A 21,830-nucleotide genomic window follows, 5' to 3' on the forward strand; every position below is an offset into this window, starting at 1 on the left:
GATACAACAACTATTCAATATTTAAAGAGATATCTTGTGATTAATAGATATTTTGGTGCTTATTTTATCACAATTTTTCTCTCATCATTAGAAGTGGAAGAGAGATGAGAAATATGAAAAATGTTGGTCATGAATCCATTTTAGGATAAAACATTTTGATAAGTTTTATCAAGCACCAATATAAAAAATAACAAAAAAATGTGTCACATTTTGGACATAGCATATCTATCGCATGTTTTATTACATGTAGATTACAATCGACTATTTATGCGATTAAATAACCCTAATGGGAAATAATTATATGGCATACTTTGTCAATTGTGTTTATATGAGACAATTTTCCCGCCGTTAGGGGGAGATTAGAAGTCGATTTATTTACATGGAACAACGTGAAATTATATAATATAATATGTTTCATCTTGGTTTGTGCATCAAAGAATTAACACACATTACAAAAGAATACATTGCAACAATCTTATAAGTAAAATGCAAGATGCATTGATTGAAAAATGTGTTGCAAATGAATACCCTAGAAGGGTGAAAATAGAATGTTCGAGAAGGACATGTTGTACATTGTGATTGCATCGAGAAGTCCATTGAAGGGTGAATATGGTACACTAGCTAACCAATTATAATTTATGCATATAAGAGGGGGATATATTTATGTTGGTTCGAATGATTAGCACCTCAAGAAGTGGGTGAATATCGTTTAACTAAAAGTCTGCTAGCGCTAGTAGCATTGTAATCTCATCCTATTATTTATCCCATTTGATGAAGGGAATCGTCTTACAGACGATGTTGGGGGACGCCTCAACACCAATATCCATTAATATGATTTGAAAATCTTTGCCAATTACGGTGGCATAAATCAAATTTATATTTGGATGAGAAATTCATTGATGATTATACGGTAGATACCGAAATCATTTACAATCGAACCGAAGTGCCAATAAAGAGTTTGGCAAATAAATCATGGTAGCTTGCTCTCTAAATGAAATAGAGAGACATTTGAGACTAGTAGTTCTCAAGTATTTGTTGTACCAATCTATCATTTTGAAGAATTAGAATATCTTTGAATTGATTTTCATGTACCAAAGTGATTTTGTTAATATTGACTTTGAAAATATAGTGGACCTATAGTCCCTTATTACTCCCTCCATATTGTGAAACTCAAAAGCGCGCGTTTAAGTCCTTATCAGGCATTTAGTGAAAGAAATAATGAGCTCAAGCACATAAAGTATTATGAAAATTTTATTGGTGCAAGATATAAAATTCTCTACAAGAGAAAAATACATGGTACATGAAAAATATAGATCTCTAGAAGAGATCGTACCCACGAAGGCTACACTCCCCATTTGTATGAATATAATTCTCCGAGGAGAATCCGGTACCGGAAAAGTGAAATAACAAGCGATGACTTGATTATCTAGAAAATGGGGAGTACGAAGGATATTATTGATAAATATGTGTGTGCAATTATTTTTAAACAGTGAAGAACTTGTATCTCATAAATGTAAATGCATGTCGACATCCAATTGGCCATATAGTTAGAAAATGTACATGGCAATGAATATTTGAAATTAGAAATGAGATAATAAGTTGCACATTGACTTGAAGTCAACACATATGAAGTTGTGGAGCATTTAGTACAAAAGTGGGTAGTGTTATCGCGGTACATTTGGATACCTTTTTGAAAATATTTTATTATGAGAACGATGCAATCAATTTTCGGTATTCAAATGACTTAACATACAACATGTGTATACAAATACCGCATATCTATATGGATCATCAAATAATAACAATGAAGTAAATTCTTGAAAATATAATGCTTGTAGCATATAATAAAAGGTCTCATGAGTTAGACAATTGTGATGATCCATACACAAATTAATAATTATGTTGGTATAGTCACTTTAGTGAATACCATATTAGCGAAATGAATAATCAAATGATTCGTTTATCGTATATATGAATGACTTAGTCTTGTGAGGCTCTTGAAGAGCTCACATAGGCATATTTGATGAAAGAGATTGAGATCAATTGAAGGATAAATTTTATAGATCGAACATTTGTTTTATGGAATTTGTTTCCATCATTTTATGTGATAAGCCTCATTCACTGATTGTCCGATCTTTGAATATATCAAAAGAGACCGCCGAAATATTGAAGTTTTCTAAACTCGCGAGTTAAAGAAGAAAGATGATTTGCAATCATCATTAACTATATGTCGGAGATCTATCATTGAATCATTAAGAAAATGATCAAACTCAATCTCATGTCGAATTTAGGGGGAGCGTGTAATTCCAACATTGTACTCTTTTTTCTTCGTCCAAGTTTTTGTCCCACTGGGTTTTTCTTGGCAAGGTTTTAACAAGGCAGTGTGACGCTCATAAGCTTTAAATGAATGTGTACTCTTTTCTCCTTCGATTAGGTTTTGTCCCACTGGGTTTTCCTAACAAGGTTTTTAACGAGGCATATTCCATAGACGGTGGACATCCAAGGGGGAGTGTTATGAAACTTAAAGGTGTGGATGACCACCATTACACCACCATTACTCCCACTACCACCACCACAACTCCCACCATCATCTCCACCATTATTCATCATTAAAAGTGTTGTAACTCTTGACCTTTGAGAGATCTTTCTTGTACTATATATACAACACAATGTAAATGTATTTTATACACAAGAAGAAGAAGAGAAATACATATTGCATTCTCTCTATTTACTCTCTTATGTTTTCTTTGTTATGTTGTCTTCTTCTTCATTTTCTAACAATCCCTACAATTTGTAGATTTTTTATATTAATAACCTCTGGTAGGGGTTGTGCTAAAAAAACACACCCTCTTATAAGGGGCGGATTTAAAAAAGTTACAAATTGCAGGTTGTTGGATGTAATTACTCGAAAAAATGGGTTTGTTTGTAATTACACTTTATCTTAGGGAGGTGGTTGTAATTTACCTTATATTTTTAAAATTTGAGTTTAGGCCCATTTAATTCTTAAATTACATAAGGCCCAATTTCAAAACCCAGCCCACAATTTTCAGTAACGTCACGAAACACTATGCCGACTCACCAGGCATTATCCTCCCCCCGCAAGTCCACATCCGGACCTCAAACCCCTCTCTCCAATCCAGTTAATAAACCCTGTCGGGAACGTTATCCGCTTACCTCAACTCCACTCTCCCCCCACTTCTATTACAAGCGCGTGATGCCACGTTCAACAATCCAACGCTACTCAGGCACCCCGTACACGCAAACACCTTTGGAAGCGCGTCATCTGTCAAATCGGCAGCTCAGAATTAAGCAGCAGGGAGATAAATATAAAGTGAAGCGGCGGATCACCACAAAATCCACGAACCCCACCTCCCAGAGGCGGACGCGTGTCCACACCTCCCTCGAGAACTTTCCTTCGAAACGAGGCAAATTAGAAACTGCTTCTCTAACGGTCTAATCCACGGCCCGCTTCGGTGCCACGTGTCCCGTTCGATGATAAATCTTTCGTCCCTCCTCGGGTGGTTTTAGCAAATACCCCTTTACTCTCTCGAATCGTGGCGGTTAACTTTGGGAGCATATTCTTTAGAGAGAGAAAGAAGAGAGAGAGAGAGAAATAAAGAGGTAGCTGGAAAAAATCTACGGGCAGCCTGCTAAATTTGGTTGTACCTTTTGCTCGTTTTTTGTTGTAGATTTTTTTTGTTCCTCTTCTGGTTTGGTTCTGTAGGTGAAGAAAAATGGCTGAGACTCAGCACGCGCCCATGGACGACGTCGTTTCGGTGGAGCTCCCTGCACCTGCTTCATGGAAAAAACTGGTATTTTTTTTTCCTCTCAGTTTTTTTGAACTATTTTCTTTGTGTTTCTGATTCCCGACGCAGCTTGTGCTTTTCTTTGCTTTTTTGCTGTGATTTTGTGTGTATTTTTCTTTAAATTTCTTGTAATTTTTGTTTTTTGACTGTTGTTCTGTGAATTTCTACTGTTTATTTAACTGCTAGGGTTTGAGTTTTTTGGAAATTGGGGTTTCTATGTTTGAGAGTGAACATAGTTGTTTAGTAAAATGATTTATTTATTTTTTTTTATTTTTTTTTTTTAGACCATTTAATTGTTAATTTTTGGTGTAGAAAGTGTCCCTTCCTTCGGTTTTACCTCGCCCACAACGCGTACACTCTGTTTGTTGTCTGTAAGAGCATGTTTGTTCCTGCGGAAGGTTTCTTTTTTCCCTGCGGAAGTTTATGCGTGTAAACTTTGATATTTATGAAGAAGTAAGCATCGATAAACATACTGCCTTTGGTCATTTTAATGTAACTAACCAGTTCCAAACTTTTTGGAGTTTTGTTAAAGAAAAGAAAAGGGGTTTGCCATGATCGATTTTCTTACCTTAAGAGGTGTTTATCATGTGCGGAGAATTGTACTTAATGTCCTTTGTTTTTGGATCCAATTGTCGACCGTTTGTTATTGAGATGGTGGATAGTGTTTTTGGTGTTGCAAATAGCAATTTGCAGGAAGATAGTGTTTTGGTGTTGCAAATAGCAATTTGCAGGTCATCTTCTTTAGCTGAATGTGCCTTAATGTCTATCTATTAATCGTCGAATAGGATAAGGTATCTTTGTTTTTAGCATGACAATGGACTCCGCCAAAGAAGTTAACAAGTGACACATTCTATAATACTGTTTCTTTTTATTTTCTTTAGTAGTAGCAAGAACACTTTCACCCTTAATTTGAAGATTCGGAACTGCATAGACAACTTTTGAAGATTCTCGTAATTGGTCCAATTTATGGTGTATTTCTTTAAATCATTAGAATGAAAGCCAAGGCTAAATAGAAACTAATTGATCGGCTGATTTATGTTGGTTGAATCATGGATTTTCAGCCTTGTTTTTTGGGTTTTTGGGTATCTATTTTATTTGATTAATCAAGAACGCAAAGCTGACGTTCTTGTTTTTGTATTAACTTATCTGCTAGCTATCTATACCAGTTAGGCAGATTATAGTGTCGTCTCGTGGGAATAATATTTATTTTATTTCTTGAAAAAATTAATGCGACTACTCATATGCAGTACTTGCCGAAAAAAGGAGGTACCCCCAGGAAAAACGAGATCTTATTTATTGCCCCCACTGGGGAGGAGATTAGCAACCGCAGACAGCTGGAACAGTACCTAAAATCCCATGCTGGAAATCCGCCCCTGTCGGAATTCGACTGGGGCACGGGTGAAACTCCAAGAAGATCGGCTAGGATCATCCAGAAAGTCAAGTCAACACCTCCGTCTAAGGAGAGTGGGCCCCCTACAAAACGTAGAAGATCTTCATCTGTGAGGAAAGACAAAGAGAGGGAAGCAGAAGCAGCGAAAGAACAAACCGACACTGAAATGAAAGATGCAGGAACTGATGAGAAGGAAGGGGAAGACAAAATGCAGGAAGATGTTCCTAATAAGGGAAGTGAACCCGAGGCTAAGATCGAAAAGAGTGATGATGTGGCAGCGGCTAAGGGAAGTGAAGCAGAGCCCAAAACTGAAGAGAATGGCCCACACGCTGATGATGTGGCGGCGGCTGCTAAGGGAAGTGAAGCAGAGCCCAAAACCGAAGAGAATAATGTCCCACACACTGATGACGTGGCGGCTAAGGAAAATGAAGCTGAGCCCAAAACCGAAGAGAATAATGGCCCACACACTGATGACGTAGCGGCTAAGGAAAATGAAGCTGAGCCGAAAATCAAAGAGAATGATGGTCCTCACGCTGATGACGTGGTGGCCAAGGAAAATGAATCTGAGCCGAAAATCGAAGAGAACGATGGTCCACACACTGATGACGTGGCGGCCAAGGAAAGTGAAGCTGAGCCGAAAATCGAAGAGAATGATGGCCCCCACACTGAAGATGTGGCGGCCAAGGAAAGTGAAGCTGAGCCCAAAATAGAAGAGAATGATGCTCACAGTGGCACTTCAACTGCTGCTGATAAAAAGGTCGAGGAGAAACCAGAGGCTGACGTGGCGAAACCAGAGGAAGATGCTGACTTGGCGAAACCTGACTCGTCAGGTGATGAAACGACAGATGGAGTACAGGCGAATGGCGGTGAAGCTAATCCGCAAGAAAAGAATACGAAAGGGGATGATGCAGCAGTGGACAACAACGGTAAGGTGAATCAAGTGCCACATCATCCTTCCCCGACTCCCGTTAGTTGTTGAATCTTGTAATGTTTCCTAGTCGAGTTAATCTAGTGCGCTATATTGGAACTACTTCGGGCCTTGTACTTTATTTAATTTTTTTTTCCTTTTCACCCTTGACAATATTTGTGAACTTTCGAAGACTTGTGTAATGTTGGTAATTAGGGTATGTGGTTAGATTTGTTTCTAGTTAGGGATTTTAATCTGACATTTGTAGCTTTTGTCTTGTGACAGTTTGAACCATCTGTTGATATGCTGTAATGTTATTCTATTATGTTTTTGTAATTTTTCTGTGTTTTGTCGGCGCTTATTTGCGGTTATTTTTTGGTCGGAACATATACAAATTACAATCAATGAAACTAGGGGTGTTCATTCAGTAAAATGTTAACTAATAGGGCGGAATTTTGGTACCATGTCATAATGTAATGTATAATATAGAATTTGAGTATTCGGTGCATACCGCGTTGCCGAAGTTTTGGAATAAAAAAAAAATACTGAACTGAAGTGCGTGCCAAAATGAATGTGCCGAGGCCGATGGTGCAGGATCGAGTGCATGCCGGATTTTCACGTGGTGTCACTGTCTTTCGGGGCATTGTCTGACAATACGGCCTTTCCGACCTGCGACCCGACCCGGTCCTATATTTCACCTTCCATAACGAAGCTCCGTCTCCTCCGGACCTTGTTTTTTTACTGTTGTTTTAGCGACAACAGTCGGCCCATTCCGTCTTTTTTGGGCCAATTAGGTCCGTCTTTGCAAACGTTAGTGCTGAGGGAAATCGGGCATTTCGGCCCAATTCCACACGAATTGGGTAATTTGACCCGTTTGACGGTCTTGGATCTTCCCGGGAACAATCTCAACGGTTCGATTCCGGTTTCCTTGGGCCGAATCACCGGTCTAAGGTCGTTGGATTTGAGCTGCAATAGATTGTCCGGGTCGATTCCTAATATTTCTTTCCCGGCATTAAATGTGCTCGACCTCAACCAAAATCATCTCATGGGTCCACTCCCAATCCCTCTTTTAAGCACTACTTCTCTCATGAAAATCGACTTGAGCCAAAACCAAATCTCGGGTCAAATTCCAAACCTAAACAATCTCGAAGACCTCGTTCTCTTCGATTTGAGTTACAACGCTCTAACGGGCCCGTTCCCTAAATCTCTCAACGGCCTAAAATCCCTCCAAGTCCTTATCCTCAACATCAATCCATTCACATCCACTATAATCCCAGATAACGCGTTCGACGGACTAAATAATCTAATGATCTTACGATTATCCAATATGAACTTGGGCGGACCCATTCCAGAGTCAATTGGCCGGCTCACAAGATTACGGTTCCTCTCAACGGCAACCAATTAAACGGCACGATCCCGTTCACTTTTTCCAACTTAAACGGATTAAGTGAGCTCAAACTCAACAACAACAAATTGACGGGGCCCGTTCCGTTTCGAAGAGAAAGGGTTTGGAGAAAGGGCAGAAAATTGAGCTTTGGTAATAACTAATAACTTAAGGCTATGCTATGATGAATTGGGCATTGTAAAAAAATTAACTCAAAAGACAACTCAAAGTAGACCACTTGTAAATAAAAATATTTTGGAAAATATGTAGAAGATTGTCACCAAGTTGTAGAGATTTTTAAGAACTCTCTAGGAATCACTCCATTATCTACCTACATTGAACTTGTACCTACAATATTCATTGATTTACTCTCAACTGTAAGATTAAATCAATTCCCAATATACATTGAGAGATTAAGTAATATAAATATGAGCAATATTTCATTTGTAGACCTACCAAATAAATTTATAAACGGTTAGACTAATAGCAAAACTCATACATCCGTTTCTTAAGAAAACAACAAACCCATGCGGAATCTCACGTAATAAAAAAATGAAAGGAAACTTTTACCTCCGTCAATATCATCAATCTAATTTTCTAAAAGTTTTCAAAACGCTTCATTGTGTTGCTGAGTTTGTTAGTGACTAAGTTTTACTATTTTTCTTATCAATTTTAACTCATATTCAGTAAGCTCTTGAATGCACCGTGTTTCGTCTATTTGACTTTGCAGTTAAAGTGATTATTTTCAAACTTTCCATGTCTTTACACACTAAACAAATCTAACACATTGATCCATCAATGTGCGGAGTCTGACATTAGATACTATGAATAGCTGGACCTATAGTAGTTTTAGCTAACCTTCAGACATGAAAATGATATAGCGATATTAATTTATAACTGAAAACTAAATTAAATTTATAGCAAAATTAAATCGGATAAGAAAGGAAATATTATAGTTGAAAATTATTTCTCATCATCTAGATATCGTCAAATAATTCTATAAATATATTTTACACATTTATATTTTTAGTAATTTTTAATAAAATATAAAACTCCTATGATAGTTGACTCAGTCGCGAATTACAAATCATAAATTCAAAAGGTCGATTTAGCAACCCTACTCGAAACATAATACTCTCCCAAAAGTCTTTCTCAAAACATTATAAATATTGCCATGTCAAATTTCAAATTTTAACCTTCAACGTTCAACATTTATGATTTATCCTCACTAATTAATTACTAATATATTTACCCAGTAAACAAACAAAAGTCACCCAAGGAATCATTAAATATCGGGGAAACCAAGAAATGTTTTCTTGTCATATATATATATATATATATATATATATATATATATATATATATATATATATATATATATATATATATATATATATATATATATATATATATATATATATATATATATATATATATATATATATATATGGTAGTAAAAGAGAAGAAGAGTTTTATCTTTTGATTTTTTATTTTTCTTGATCATATATATACACATAATTGTGCATAAATATAAGTAAAAGGATCTTGAAAAAGAAAATTATGGGTTTCTTCTCAATGATTTGTTGTGTTAAGGATTTGGAGCGGTATGTTTCTTTCATTATTAACTATTTCACGCCATCATTTGTTTTGATTTTAATTAGTCACAATAAATTCAACAAGTGAAGTTTTCTATTTCCATATATATGGAGATTAATTATTATTATTATTATTAATAATAATAATAATAATAATAATAATAATAATAATAATAATAATAATAATAATAATAATAATAATAATAATTATTATTATTATTATTATTATTATTATTATTATTATTATTATTATTATTATTATTATTATTATTATTATTATTATTATTATTATTATTATTATTATTATTATTATTATTATTATTATTATTATTATTATTATTATTCTAAAAATAATTGAGTCTTGAATTCGAACAGGAAAAAACAAGGGGAAAATAATTCAAAAGTGAGGATATTTACTCTCAAGGAGTTAGAATTGGCTACCAATAATTTCAACAATGGTAACAAACTTGGAGGAGGAGAATTTAGCAGTGTTTATTGGGGTCAGCTCTCCAATGGTTCACAAGTAATTAGAAATAATCTACTAACATAATAATTTAGTAATTCACTAATTAAATTATATGTTCATTCAATTTCACTCATATAATTATATATATACTTGTAAAATACAGATAGCTGTGAGAAGGTGGGAGGCAGGCCGGAATCGGAGCAACACAACGGATAGGGAGTTTGCTCTGGAAATCGAAATAATGGCGTGTGCGCACCACGAGAATCTGCTGAGCCTACGTGGATTTTGTGCTCAAGGGCAAGAGCGTTTAATCGTCTACGACTACATGATTAATCACAGCTTAGAATCACATCTTTTTCCCGGTCGTCAACAACAATCTGCCACGTGTCATCTTGACTGGACCAGGCGGATGAGTATCGCCATCGGGGCTGCTGAGGCCATTGCGTAAGTACCCTCTGCACCTCAACTTCCCAATCACTCTTCCCCGATTTCGCGAAATTGCGAAATTACCTTCTTTCCCTTTCATGATACTGTTAAATCTCTATAAATTAATATAGTCGGGACCAGTGAAATTCTATTAATTTAGCAAATTATTAAATTATTGAGTTAGTAATTTACCACGTTTTCACCGAGTCATGACCAAAAGAAAATATTATTTAATCGAGATTCTTACCGTATATATCATCACTAACACTTTCTTTTGTTTTATTCAATTAGCTATCTACACAACCATGCAACCGCACACATAATCCACAGAGATATCAAAGCCAACAACGTACTACTAGACGTCGATTTCAAGGCCCGGGTGGCCGATTTCCGATCCGCAAAGCTCTTACCCGACGGCGCAACCCACGTAGTCACGGGACTAAAGGGTAGCGTCGGCTACGTTGCGCCGGAATACGCCATGCAAGGCAAGGCATCAAAGTGTTGCGACGTGTACAGTTTCGGCATTCTTTTGCTCGAGCTTGTTAGTGGCAAGAGGACCGCAGATTGCATGATCGAGATTTGGGCCGTGCGCTTGGCTTGCGAGAGGAAGTTCGATGAAATTGCGGATCGAGGGCTGAACGGTAATTATGTGGAAGAAGAAGTGAAAAGAGTTGTGCTTGTTGGAGTTGCATGTGCAAGTATTGAACCTGAGAAGAGACCAACTATGATTGAAGTTGTTGAAATGCTCAAAGGCGACAAAGCGAAGCTACTTGTTCTCGAGAATTTGATCTGCTCTCTTTGGTTTCGAAACCGTTTCGGTTTCGAAAACCAGTCGTCCGATTCAAGCTCATCAATTTTAAAGAATCAAGATCATCATACAACATAATGTATAGGACAACAAAAATTCAACGAAAATTTACAGTCGAAAGCAATCACACCACATATGCATAAATAACATGTAAAAGCAAAACCCAAACCTCCCATTTATAAATACCCCACTCACCATCTTGTGATCAAGGAGAAAATAAAATGCTGAAACGCCGAAATGCCGAAGCCAATCCACCGCAAACACTAGCAACGAACGATTCAAATATCACGTTCCACCACCTCCTTATCAACCGAAACAAACTCCGAGCTATCCTCGACGCTCGAATCCACAACCGAATCCCCCCTAAACAACTCGTCGTTTTCCAAAGCCGCAAGCTTCTCTTTATCTCCCTTCAACATTGCAACCACTTCAAGAATCGTCGGTCTCTTGTCGGGCCGATTATCCGCACATACGAGCCCGACAAACACAACCCTCTTTAACTCCTCCTCCGCATAACTCCCGTTCATCTTCTTATCAGCAATTTCATCGAACTTTCTCTCACGGGCCAAAGGTAGGGCCCACTCCGTGATCGTGCGTTTCATGGTGGAGCCGAGCTTCTCCAATGGCTTCCTCCCACTAGCGAGCTCGAGCAGGAGAATACCGAAGCTGTACACATCGCAGCTCTCCGATGCCTTCCCCAACATGGCGTACTCCGGTGCGAGATACCCGAGTGTGCCCTTCACTCTGGTGGTGACATGTGTCGCGCCGTCGGGTATTAATTTGGCGAATCCGAAATCGGCAACTTGAGCTTTGAATTCACTGTCGAGCAACACGTTGCTGGCTTTGATGTCTCGGTGGATTATGTGTGGGGTTGCGTGGTTGTGCAGATAGCTGGAATTAGACAAATGTTACGAGGCCGATTTGTATAAAATTCAACACGAAAGAAATTGAAAGACAGTGGACATTTCATATATTAGTATCATTGTATAAAGGGAAAAATAAAGTTTTCGTCCCACAAGTTTAAACCGATTTCACATTTGGTCCCTCATGTTTCAAAAATTCAACATTTTTAGCCATCTCCGTCAATTTTCTGTTAAAACTAACGGAATCAAACGTGTGCCCATCACTAACGTAACTGACGAACTAAGGATAAATTGATGGAAATGATCAAAAGTGTCAAATTATTGAAACATGAGGGACCAAATGTGTTTTTTTGTAAACATGAGGGACCAAATGCGAAATCGTTGCAAACTTGAGGGATGGAAACCGTAAATTTCCCATTGTATAAATATTGTCTATAGCCACACGAGACATAATTAAGTTTCGATTCTTGAATTTATTCGTAGAGGTTTGTTTCGATTCTTGAAATTGCAGGAAGAAAATGATAGCAAGTGGAGAGGTGCAGGGTAACTTACACAATGCCCTCAGCGGCCCCAATAGCAATGTTCATTCTCCTGCTCCAGTCGAGATGACACTCGGCCGAGTGCTGCCCGTGAAGATGAGATAGTAAGCTGAGATTATTCATGTAGTCGTATACGATAAGACGTTCTTGCCCCTCCGCGCAATACCCGCGCAGAGTCAGCAAATTCTTGTGCCGAACACGAGCAAGTATCTCCACTTCGATTGAGAACTCCATATCTGCCTTGTTGCTCCACGATTTTAACCTCTTCACCGCTATCTGTACAAGTAAAACGAAAACATTCATTAACTTACACCAACCGTTTATTGGTAAGAAGAAATCGAACTCTTAGCAACAATCCGACACGGATTAAGTGATCAACCCAACATTTACGTTCGATAAAATAATTTGATCCCACATTGGCCTTGCTATATTTTATTTGAATTTCACTTAGTCGAATACGATTACGATAGAAGCAGAGGAAAAAATCCGGAAAAAAAATAGCAAGATTTAAAATAAAAATTGGAATTACTTGAGAACCATCCCACGATTGACCCCAATAAACGCTGCCGAATCCACCTTCGCCGAGCTTGTTATCGTAGTTAAAATTATTCGTAGCTAATTGCAACTCCTTGAGAGAGAATATCCTCCACTCTGGATCCTTTTTCCCTTGTTTTTTCCTGTCCAAAATTCAAGATTTCAACTTTTTTTTTTTTTTTTCAAAAACTACACTTCTTGAAATTTTCCCATACCCAATATAAGTGCTTATGCCCAATATAAGTGCTTCTCAATGAAACAGTAGTTTTACCCAACATAAGTGCTTATACACACAAAATTAACCATACAGAGAATAAATTAACACACACACACACACACACAGTGAGGCAAATGAGCATAGACAAATTGAAAGTAGTGAAAGTATACATACCGATCTGAACCCTTAACACAACAAAACATTGAGAAGAAACCCATAATTCTCCTTTCAATCGAAACAAAACCCTCTTCTTCTGCAGAAAAAGCTACCAACTTCAAGAATTCAAAAGAGGGTTCTTCAGAAAAAAAAATTAAAAAAATAAATAAAGAAATCAATTATTGGTTAATTATGAAACAGACCCTTGTGATGGCAGCAGATGTTTTTCCCACTAATTAAATATTTCCTAGAACAACTGCTTGCTGATTGAGACAAGGGGTGAGGTTGGCGTGGTGGGGGCGCAGAAGAAAAAGAAAACAAAGGTTTTATTATTATTATTAATTTATTAATAAATAATGAAATGCGAGACGAAGAAGAAAGCAGATTAGGCGCGTGGGTCGCTATCTGTGAGTACAGTCAGCCATGACTTTTGGGTTACAGCTTTTTCTTTTTTCTTTTTTTGAACAGTCCCAAGAATTTTTGAAATGTTCTTACCTGTTTGTTTGGGGTTTCTGTAGGGGAATAATACATTTCTTTTTCGCAATTACACTAGACTCCCTACTGCACAATTTGTTTTGTGAATCAGTCCCTATAAGGAAAATATATTGATACTTTACTCCCTACCTTTTCAGATTCCTTACACTTGGCTCCCATAAAAAAAAATTAATAAATTTTTTTTTCCAGCAAGTAAGAATGTGTCGATTGACACAGGTTCGAATCGTCTTGCTAACTGTTGTTAGGTGGAGCTTGTCACACATAATTAGCCTAGTGTGGTTTACGTATTTTTTTAGTTTTTATGTTGTTTGTAGTAATTTTTTATTTTTGTCATCACATTTAGTACTACTCTTAAAGTGAGATTGAAATACGGGCCTATTATATATGGGCCCAATATAATTTTACTTATATGTGAAAATTAAGCCCAAAATTCTGGTCTCGGCCCCGCTTAAGCTTAGTTAAGTGGTTCGACCGATCTTGACCGTTTATTTTAAACAGTGAGATCTTGGTCATCCATCTTGAGCTTTATAATCTAATTCGTAAAATCCTAAAAAAGAAATTCTCTTTCTCCTCCCCTCTCTTCCAAGCGACTTTCTTCAAAAGTCTTCCCTGTACATAGGGAGCATTAATTCGGTGACAATTTTGTTGTCTTTGACCGTTGCTTTGTGTGCTTCAAATACAATGGCTGATTGAAAAAAAATATCAATTATTTTCACAAGCCAAAACTACATTCCAATTCTGCCCCCATAATTTCGATTTCGAATATTAGAATGAAAAGACTTGTTCTTTTGGGTTGAAATATGCGGAATTCGAAAATAGAATTTTTCAAAGTCTTTTGGAAATTAAAATATGATCAAAACTCGGAATCTAATACGTGTATATCCCAACTCCGTTACGAAATATTTTGAAAATTTTGGAAATCGGCACTTTTGGAGTTCATAATAAAAAATATTGATCCAAAATCGAAAATATTCGGATCAAAATCATCGAAAATCCCCGATTTGCAGCGCTAGCTCTATCAAATTAACAATCATAGAATTCAAAACGTTTATGCAACAATCTCTACCTTTGTCACACGAAATCATCAAAACTCAAAGGACATAACCAGCTTCGTCGTCACCAAAGGGTGAAACTAAGGTTTCGACATACACGTTGGCTTCAACTATTCGATCAACCAAATCAACCTCAACCCTTCGCAACTCATCGTCCCGGCCATCACAAAAGACCAGGTTAGTACAAGTGGGTCCGAATACAGGCCGAAAATTCGTCGCACCGGGCCCATACGCCAACACACCGTCTCCCTTCTTCGGAGACCACAACAACGACCCAATGTACCACCTTTTCTCCTCTCGGTTAGAGAGCATATCCGAAACACCGCAGTTCAGCAAAATCGTCAAAACCCTAACCCACGACTCCTTCACGCCGTACTCTTTCATAACCCATATATGCATGTCGCAGTCGTTGTCGACGTAGCAAACCAAACCGAGGTTCCCTCCCAACACTTTCAACGAGTCCGGAAAAACACGATGACAGTGGCGCAAGCAGTCCGGCATAGCCACTAGCTCGCATCTCCCCTTGGCCAAATCAATAAATACGATATCGCAACCGTAACTACCACCTTCCTCCTCGTAGTACCTACCGCCAAGCCAGTGCAGCCTCCCGCCTACAAACCTGCCGGAATATTCCACCCATTCCGGAAAACCCATCTGAATGGTGTCGGCCTTCTTCCAAGCACCGCTCCTCAAACTGTAAATCTCCGTCTCGTACGGCCCCACTAATATTTGGTGGCGGTTCGAGTTGTAAGAACAGACAACTCTGTAATCATCTGCGGATTCATCGTACCCTAGTCCGTACAGTAGGGTTATCTTCATCCGGTCATGAAAATCACCTATTTTGCATGGATGGGGAATATTCTTCGACTTTCGCGTCGAAGGGTTCCATAAAAACATAAAACTACCCACTACAATGAGTATAAGCCCGTTACACGATCCGTGTATTTGAATCGGTTTACGCGACCGCGGCGAATCAATAATCGGGGTACTTACCATGGGATGCTCCAACATTGCGACTCTCGAGTAATGATTATAATTATTATTATGTGACAAAGATGCAAGAGAACACGAGTTGATGTAGTAACGCCTCCTCGGTGGGGATTCGTCAAAGGTCAACATGAGCTTTAGCTTTTGATGGCCCGATAATAATTGCTTGTTCAGGTGTTTCTTGACGAAGTGCGGGCTCGAGATTAAAGAACGCCATGATTTCGAAACGGACTTTAGCTTAAAGAGGGATTTTGGTGGTAAATTCGACAGTATTTCCACGATTATTTCGTCGGGGACGACGGTAGTGATTTGCATATTCTTGATTCTTCTTCGTTTTTCCATGGTATTCGACATTATTCATATATATCTTATATATAAAGAAGAAACGTTAGGGCAACCTTCAGAAACCCTAATGTCATATTTATAATTTCTTTTTTTCGATTTTTATCAAATTTATCTCCTAAATATTATTTTAAATATAATTTTTGATTTTTATTAAATTTTTATTTCCTAAATATTATTTTTGATTTGTATTAGATTTTTATCTCCTAAATATTATTTTCGATTTTTATCAAATTTTTATCTCCTAAATATTATTTTAAATATTATTTTCGATTTGTATCAATTTTTTATCTTCAAAATATTATTTTAATTATTATTTTCGAATTTTATCAAATTTATATCTCCTAAATATAATTTTAAATATTATTTTCAATTTTTAGCAGATTTTTATCTCCTAAATATTATTTTAAATATTATTTTCGAATATTATCAAATTTATATCTCCTAAATATTATTTTAAATATTGTTTTCGAGTATCTTATCTTATATATAAAAGAAAGAAACGCTAGGGCAACTCAAGAAACCCTAATGTCATATCAGTAAATTTTTTCTTATATATAAAAGAAAGAAACGCTAGGCCAACCTTAAGAAACCCTAATGTCATATTTTTAATTTTTTTTTTATTATTTTCGATTTTTATCAAATTTATCTCCTAAATATTATTTTAGATTTTTATCTCCTAAATATTATTTTTTATTTGTATCAGATTTTTATCTCCCAAATATTATATTCGATTTTTATCAAATTTTTATCTCCTAAATTATTTTAAATATTATTTTTGATTTGTATCAATTTGTTATCTCCTAAATATTATTTTAATTATTATTTTCGAATTTTATCAAATTTATATCTCCTAAATATAATGTTACATATTATTTTCGATTTTTAGCAGATTTTTATACTATTTTCGATTTTTATCTCCAAAATATTATTTTAATATTTTCGAATTTTATCAAATTTATATCTCCTAAATATTATTTTAAATATTATTTTCGAGTTTTATAAAATTTATATCTCCTAAATATTATTTTTCAATTTTTATCAAATTTTTTTCTCCTAAATATTATTTTCGATTTTGATCAATTTTTTGTCTCCTAAATATTATTTTAACTAATATGTTTTGATTTTTATCACATTTTTATCTCCTAAATATTATTTTAATTATTATTTTCGTATTTTATCAACTTTTATCTCATTAACATTATTTTAAATATTATTTTCGATTTTGATCAAATTTTTATCTCTTGAATATTAATTTAAATATTATTTTCAATTTTTATCAGATTTTTATCTCCTAAATATTATTTTTCGATTTTTTATCTAATTTTTATCTCCTAATTAATATTTATTTTGAATATTATTTTCGATTTCTATCATTTTTTTATGCACGAACCAGCCAAATCACTCATTTTTTCAGCCATAGATATCTATAATGCACAAACAATTAAATCTCCTAAATATTATTGTATCTCCTAATTTTCAGCCATAAACATGTGAACACTAAATATTATTTTTTGATGATAAAATACTAATTATCGTTTTCCCAAAGATGGACGATTCCCAAAGACTTCCCTTAAGACTCTTAACACTTTCAACTTCTCTCTTCCACTTCAACACGTTTGTGTTTGCTCTTCTTATTTATTTCCACCTCTGCAACATTTGAATTTGCAACATTTGAATTTTATGTCTTCATCCTACCTAAGGCTTGTTCTTTTGGTAACCCGACTTCAGAATTTTTGTCTTATTTTCTTCTTCATCCTATTGACTGTGTGGTAATTAGTTTGCATTTTTTTCCATCATGGCTTATAGGTAATTTCATTTTGTTAAATTATGTGTTACATTAATTTATACCAAAGATTTCAAATTTTGTGTATAACAATTATTTTCTTTTAGATGTTATTGGACATGTTATATATAGAAAGGGATGATTGGAGAGAACTAAGCAAAAATGGGCAGAGCTACAAGCTACTGGAAGTCGGCCTTCAAGACATATTGTTTGTATGGATATTTAATTTATCGTTTATATTTATTTTTAATTTGTTTCTTAATTTTCCAATATAATTGTTAATTCCAGTGACAAAACAGGACCAAAACGAGGTAGTGAAGAATGGCTTAATTACGATGCAAGATGTATAGATGGCCTTTTACGTTGGTATGTTGTCGATAGTTTAGTTTTGATTAGGTTAAGTAAGTTATTAAATCTAATTACTTTAAACTCAACGTGAAAGACATAGTTGATGATTTTGTTTTTGGTTCAATTTTTCAATCTAACAGTAAAGTTATTTGTTTTTTTTTTTTTGTTGTGTAGTATACTTAGTAATGTTCCACTGATGAATTATTAATGAATGATTATAGCAATATTTTGATCATACGATACATCAAACGTTTGTTTATATCCTTACAACATCAAAACAATGTAATTTGTTGCCCCGTGCATCGCACGGGGACAATTACTAGTATATATTCTTTGTATATGTCATATATAAATACACTTATGTATATATAGAGAGATAGATATATACCTAAAGGTAAGATAGAACCGATTTTAACCTAACAGAATATCGAGAAGAATTCGACTACGTAGTTTAGATAAGCATGGAAATAATAAAAACTCAATCTACAATCAAATATAGATCTCCTTGGGGTTTGGAGTTTGGAGTTTTGCGGTCTAGTATTTTTGTGTTATATTACATAGGCGAATGACAAATAGGTCCACAACAATGAACTTAAATGCACATAAGTTCAGATAAAAAATAGTCATGCAAATATATTTAATCCATGCCTTTTATTTATAATACCCTCTATAATGTATTTTTTATCAATTTCATCCATTACACTTCAACTTCAACAATATTACATATTGACCTCTCATTTTAAATATATCACGTTAACTCGATTTTCATAATTTTTCAAAAATAATTTTTTTTCTGAATATATTTTTCCCGGCCAAATTCCGGCGTTAATATTTTTTGAGATAGTAATATTGAATACCAAAACAGTAATATTACTGCCACCCAAACAGTAATATTATGAATATTACTTTCCCGGTACAACAATATTACAAAACTGTAGGGCAAGATGATAAAATTAATTAATACAATAAAATTATTGTCTTAGACAGTTAAATATTTAACTGTCTCCGGTAGTTAAAATACCGTCGGAGACAGTAATATAGCAGGCCCAGACAACAATATTAATTAAAATATTTTTTAATGAAAAACATATTTATTTATGTAATTGTGCTGTCAATATTTGTTTTTTACGTCCGCTGCTAAATGTTGACCGTAATTGTGCTGTCACTGACAGTAAATTAACGTAAATATACTGTCAATGACAGTACATTAACGTAATTGTACTGCCGTTGACAATATATTAATATAATTGTTCTGTTTGACAGTAAATTAACGTAATATCATTATTTATTTATTTTTGTTACTTTTTTTTTATTTTGATATGTTGACAAGTCAATGTAATTATATTACTGTCGTTGACAGTAAAATAATTGTAAACACAATAATATTACTGTCAACCACATCAATATTATTATTTTTTTGGGGGTTTTGTTTTGTTTGAGTTATTCAAGCAGTAACGTCATAATATTACTGTCTATTATTGTAATATTACTGTAAACACAATAATATTGCAGTGGTTGACGGTAATATTACTGTTGTTATAGTAATATTGTTGTCAACCACATCAATATTATTATTTTGTTTGTATTTTTTTGGTTTGTTTGAGTTATTCATGGAGTAACGTGATAATATTATTATCTATTATTATAATATTACTGTGGTTGACGGTAATATTATTGTTGTTATAGTAATATTACTGTCACTCACAGTAATATTAATTCTTTTGGTTTTTTATTATGTTTACATTTGTTGAACTGTCAACGTAGTAATATTACTCTGTTGCACAATAATAATGAGTTTTGTTGTGTTAATATTACTACGCTAGAGATTAATATAGTAATATTACTGTGTTAAACTGTAGTATAGTTAATTTTACTGTGTTTAACAATAATATAGTTAATATTACTGTCAATCACAGCAATATTGTTGTTTAAACGAAGAAAAAAATGTTACAGAAAGAAGGAAAGAAAATAAATAAATAAATAAAATAAAAGTCAACGATGAAGATCGACGGTCAATTGCGGTGACGGACGAAATTGTCCATAAAAATGTGTTTTTGGTCAAAATTGAATAATTTGTGAAATTTGGGTCAAATTGAGGTTAAATTAAATTAAAGGATAAAATTGGAGCATATTAAAGTATGAGGGGTTATTTTAGTCTTTTACAAAATTTTGGACCATGTGTGGACTTTTTTTGTAAGGGAGTTTATTGTCTGGATCTCTTTATGAATAAGTACCCATTGATGGGCTTATTTGTAAAGACCCCTTATAATTACCTATTATAATTATTTAAGCGTAAAATATACTTTACCCCTTGTACTATACTTCATTTTGCACCCCTGTACTATGATAAATATATCGTTTACCCCCCTGAAGTATTGAAAACATCAAATACCCCCTGCCGTTAGTTTTTTTCTTCTAATTTCGTTAGTCAAACCCTTTGACCGACTATTGCAAAGAAATGTTGGCTTTTTTTTAACGAAAATACCCCAAAAAATTTCTATATATAGATTTCAGGGCTTTTAGTTTTCATTTTTTGTGGGTTTTGTGCCATTAGTTTTCCTATATATAGAAATTTTTGGGGTATTTTCATTAAAAAAAAAGCCAACATTTCTTTGCAATAGTCGGTCAAAGTGTTTGACTAACGGAATTAGAAGAAAAAAACTAACGGCAGGGGGGTGTTTGATGTTTTCAATACTTCAGGGGGGTAAACGATACATTTATCATAGTACAGGGGTGCAAAATGAAGTTTACCCTACTTAATACTTACCCCTCGTACTATGAAATATGCACTTACCCCCCTCACTTTATTGTTCAGCATACTTGATTCTTAACTGTGTTAGTTCTAAACTAAATTTAATACATTGTTAAATAATCCTTAATAAATAACACATCATTTCATTTAGAAAATAAACATTTAAGATGGTATTTGTTTTTGAAGTATTGGATTAAAAATTAGTCACTCGTTAAATGTTTAAACTAAAAACTAATTTTGGACGGTATAAATATTAATATATTGGATGAAATTATTTAATTCATCGAACGTGTGAATTGAAAATTAATATTTATTTGTCGCATCATATTCCGTACAATTAATCATAAATGAAAAAAAAAATTAAATGAAATTTGATATTACAAATAAATACAATTAAACATTAACATATATCGTTTAAAAAATATTATCGTAGAATTACAAATTTAAATATGAATATTTAATGAGTAAATTAATCACTATTTGAAAAAATATACATGTCAAATAATTATTTAATGTGGTTATTCTACATACCTTCTAGCCACCAAATGAACTAAGGATAAACTCAAGCTCAAATCATCCTTTGACATACTCCCTGGAAAAGTGAAAGTACTACACTACCTTTATATGAAATTTTCGGCCAAACTGCATTCAGCATTTCTAGTCCTGCATTTATCATTTTCGCTGATTTATTTATTATTATTTTTAAATAATAAACTTGTTTGTTAAATTAATATATATATATATATATATATATATATATATTATTTTTTATTTTTTTTATTTTCAAATCAATATGTTTACTGTACTGAAAATAACTACATGTAACTATAGTACCTATAGTAATTCGTAGTTTAGTTCGTTTTTTTTATCCCGTAGTTTTAGTCGATCAATTGTATACACACACGAATATTGACTTATACAAAAGAAATTCATAAACCCCAACAAAAATCTACAAATTTCAATATATTTATTATAAA

At 34.3% G+C, this 21,830-nt stretch overlaps 4 protein-coding genes and 1 pseudogene across 7 annotated transcripts; 3 read left to right on the plus strand and 2 right to left on the minus strand.

The window, feature by feature from the left end:
* Positions 1-3,460: 3,460 nt before the first annotated feature.
* Positions 3,461-6,439, plus strand: MBD10 (methyl-CPG-binding domain 10). 2 transcript variants are annotated; one of them, XM_088816651.1, is made up of 3 exons: positions 3,461-3,621; positions 3,725-3,812; positions 5,054-6,439. In XM_088816651.1, exons 2-3 carry the CDS (start codon positions 3,735-3,737, stop codon positions 6,173-6,175), a joined length of 1,200 nt encoding a protein of 399 aa, XP_088672777.1. In that variant the 5' UTR covers positions 3,461-3,621; positions 3,725-3,734; the 3' UTR covers positions 6,176-6,439. The 2 variants fall into 2 exon arrangements, with proteins under 2 accessions (XP_088672777.1, XP_012852778.2); XM_012997324.2 differs by having other exon boundaries at positions 3,596-3,812.
* A 168-nt stretch (positions 6,440-6,607) lies between these two features.
* LOC105972373 (uncharacterized) lies at positions 6,608-7,704 on the plus strand (annotated as a pseudogene).
* Positions 7,705-9,047: 1,343 nt separating this feature from the next.
* Positions 9,048-11,004, plus strand: LOC105972234 (PTI1-like tyrosine-protein kinase At3g15890). Its single transcript, XM_088817432.1, has 4 exons — positions 9,048-9,091; positions 9,458-9,605; positions 9,712-9,992; positions 10,260-11,004. The coding sequence occupies exons 1-4, from the start codon at positions 9,048-9,050 to the stop codon at positions 10,858-10,860; spliced, it is 1,074 nt and encodes a 357-aa protein (XP_088673558.1). The 3' UTR covers positions 10,861-11,004.
* LOC105972372 (PTI1-like tyrosine-protein kinase At3g15890) lies at positions 10,794-13,587 on the minus strand. 3 transcript variants are annotated; one of them, XM_012997322.2, is made up of 5 exons: positions 13,295-13,587; positions 13,110-13,207; positions 12,714-12,861; positions 12,198-12,460; positions 10,794-11,673 (listed from the first exon to the last, which is right to left on the minus strand). In XM_012997322.2, the coding sequence occupies exons 2-5, from the start codon at positions 13,151-13,153 to the stop codon at positions 11,061-11,063; spliced, it is 1,068 nt and encodes a 355-aa protein (XP_012852776.2). In that variant the 5' UTR covers positions 13,154-13,207; positions 13,295-13,587; the 3' UTR covers positions 10,794-11,060. The 3 variants fall into 3 exon arrangements, with proteins under 3 accessions (XP_012852776.2, XP_088672779.1, XP_088672778.1); XM_088816653.1 differs by having other exon boundaries at positions 13,110-13,188; positions 13,295-13,563; XM_088816652.1 differs by having other exon boundaries at positions 13,110-13,200; positions 13,295-13,563.
* A 1,090-nt stretch (positions 13,588-14,677) lies between these two features.
* LOC105972233 (F-box/kelch-repeat protein At3g23880) lies at positions 14,678-15,979 on the minus strand. The gene has a single exon (XM_012997169.2). It carries the CDS (start codon positions 15,977-15,979, stop codon positions 14,678-14,680), a length of 1,302 nt encoding a protein of 433 aa, XP_012852623.2.
* Positions 15,980-21,830: the final 5,851 nt, after the last annotated feature.

The sequence above is a fragment of the Erythranthe guttata genome, chromosome 4, assembly GCF_056151865.1.
Source record: "Erythranthe guttata isolate IM_541 chromosome 4, IM_541, whole genome shotgun sequence".
In the NCBI taxonomy this organism is placed as follows: domain Eukaryota; kingdom Viridiplantae; phylum Streptophyta; class Magnoliopsida; order Lamiales; family Phrymaceae; genus Erythranthe; species Erythranthe guttata.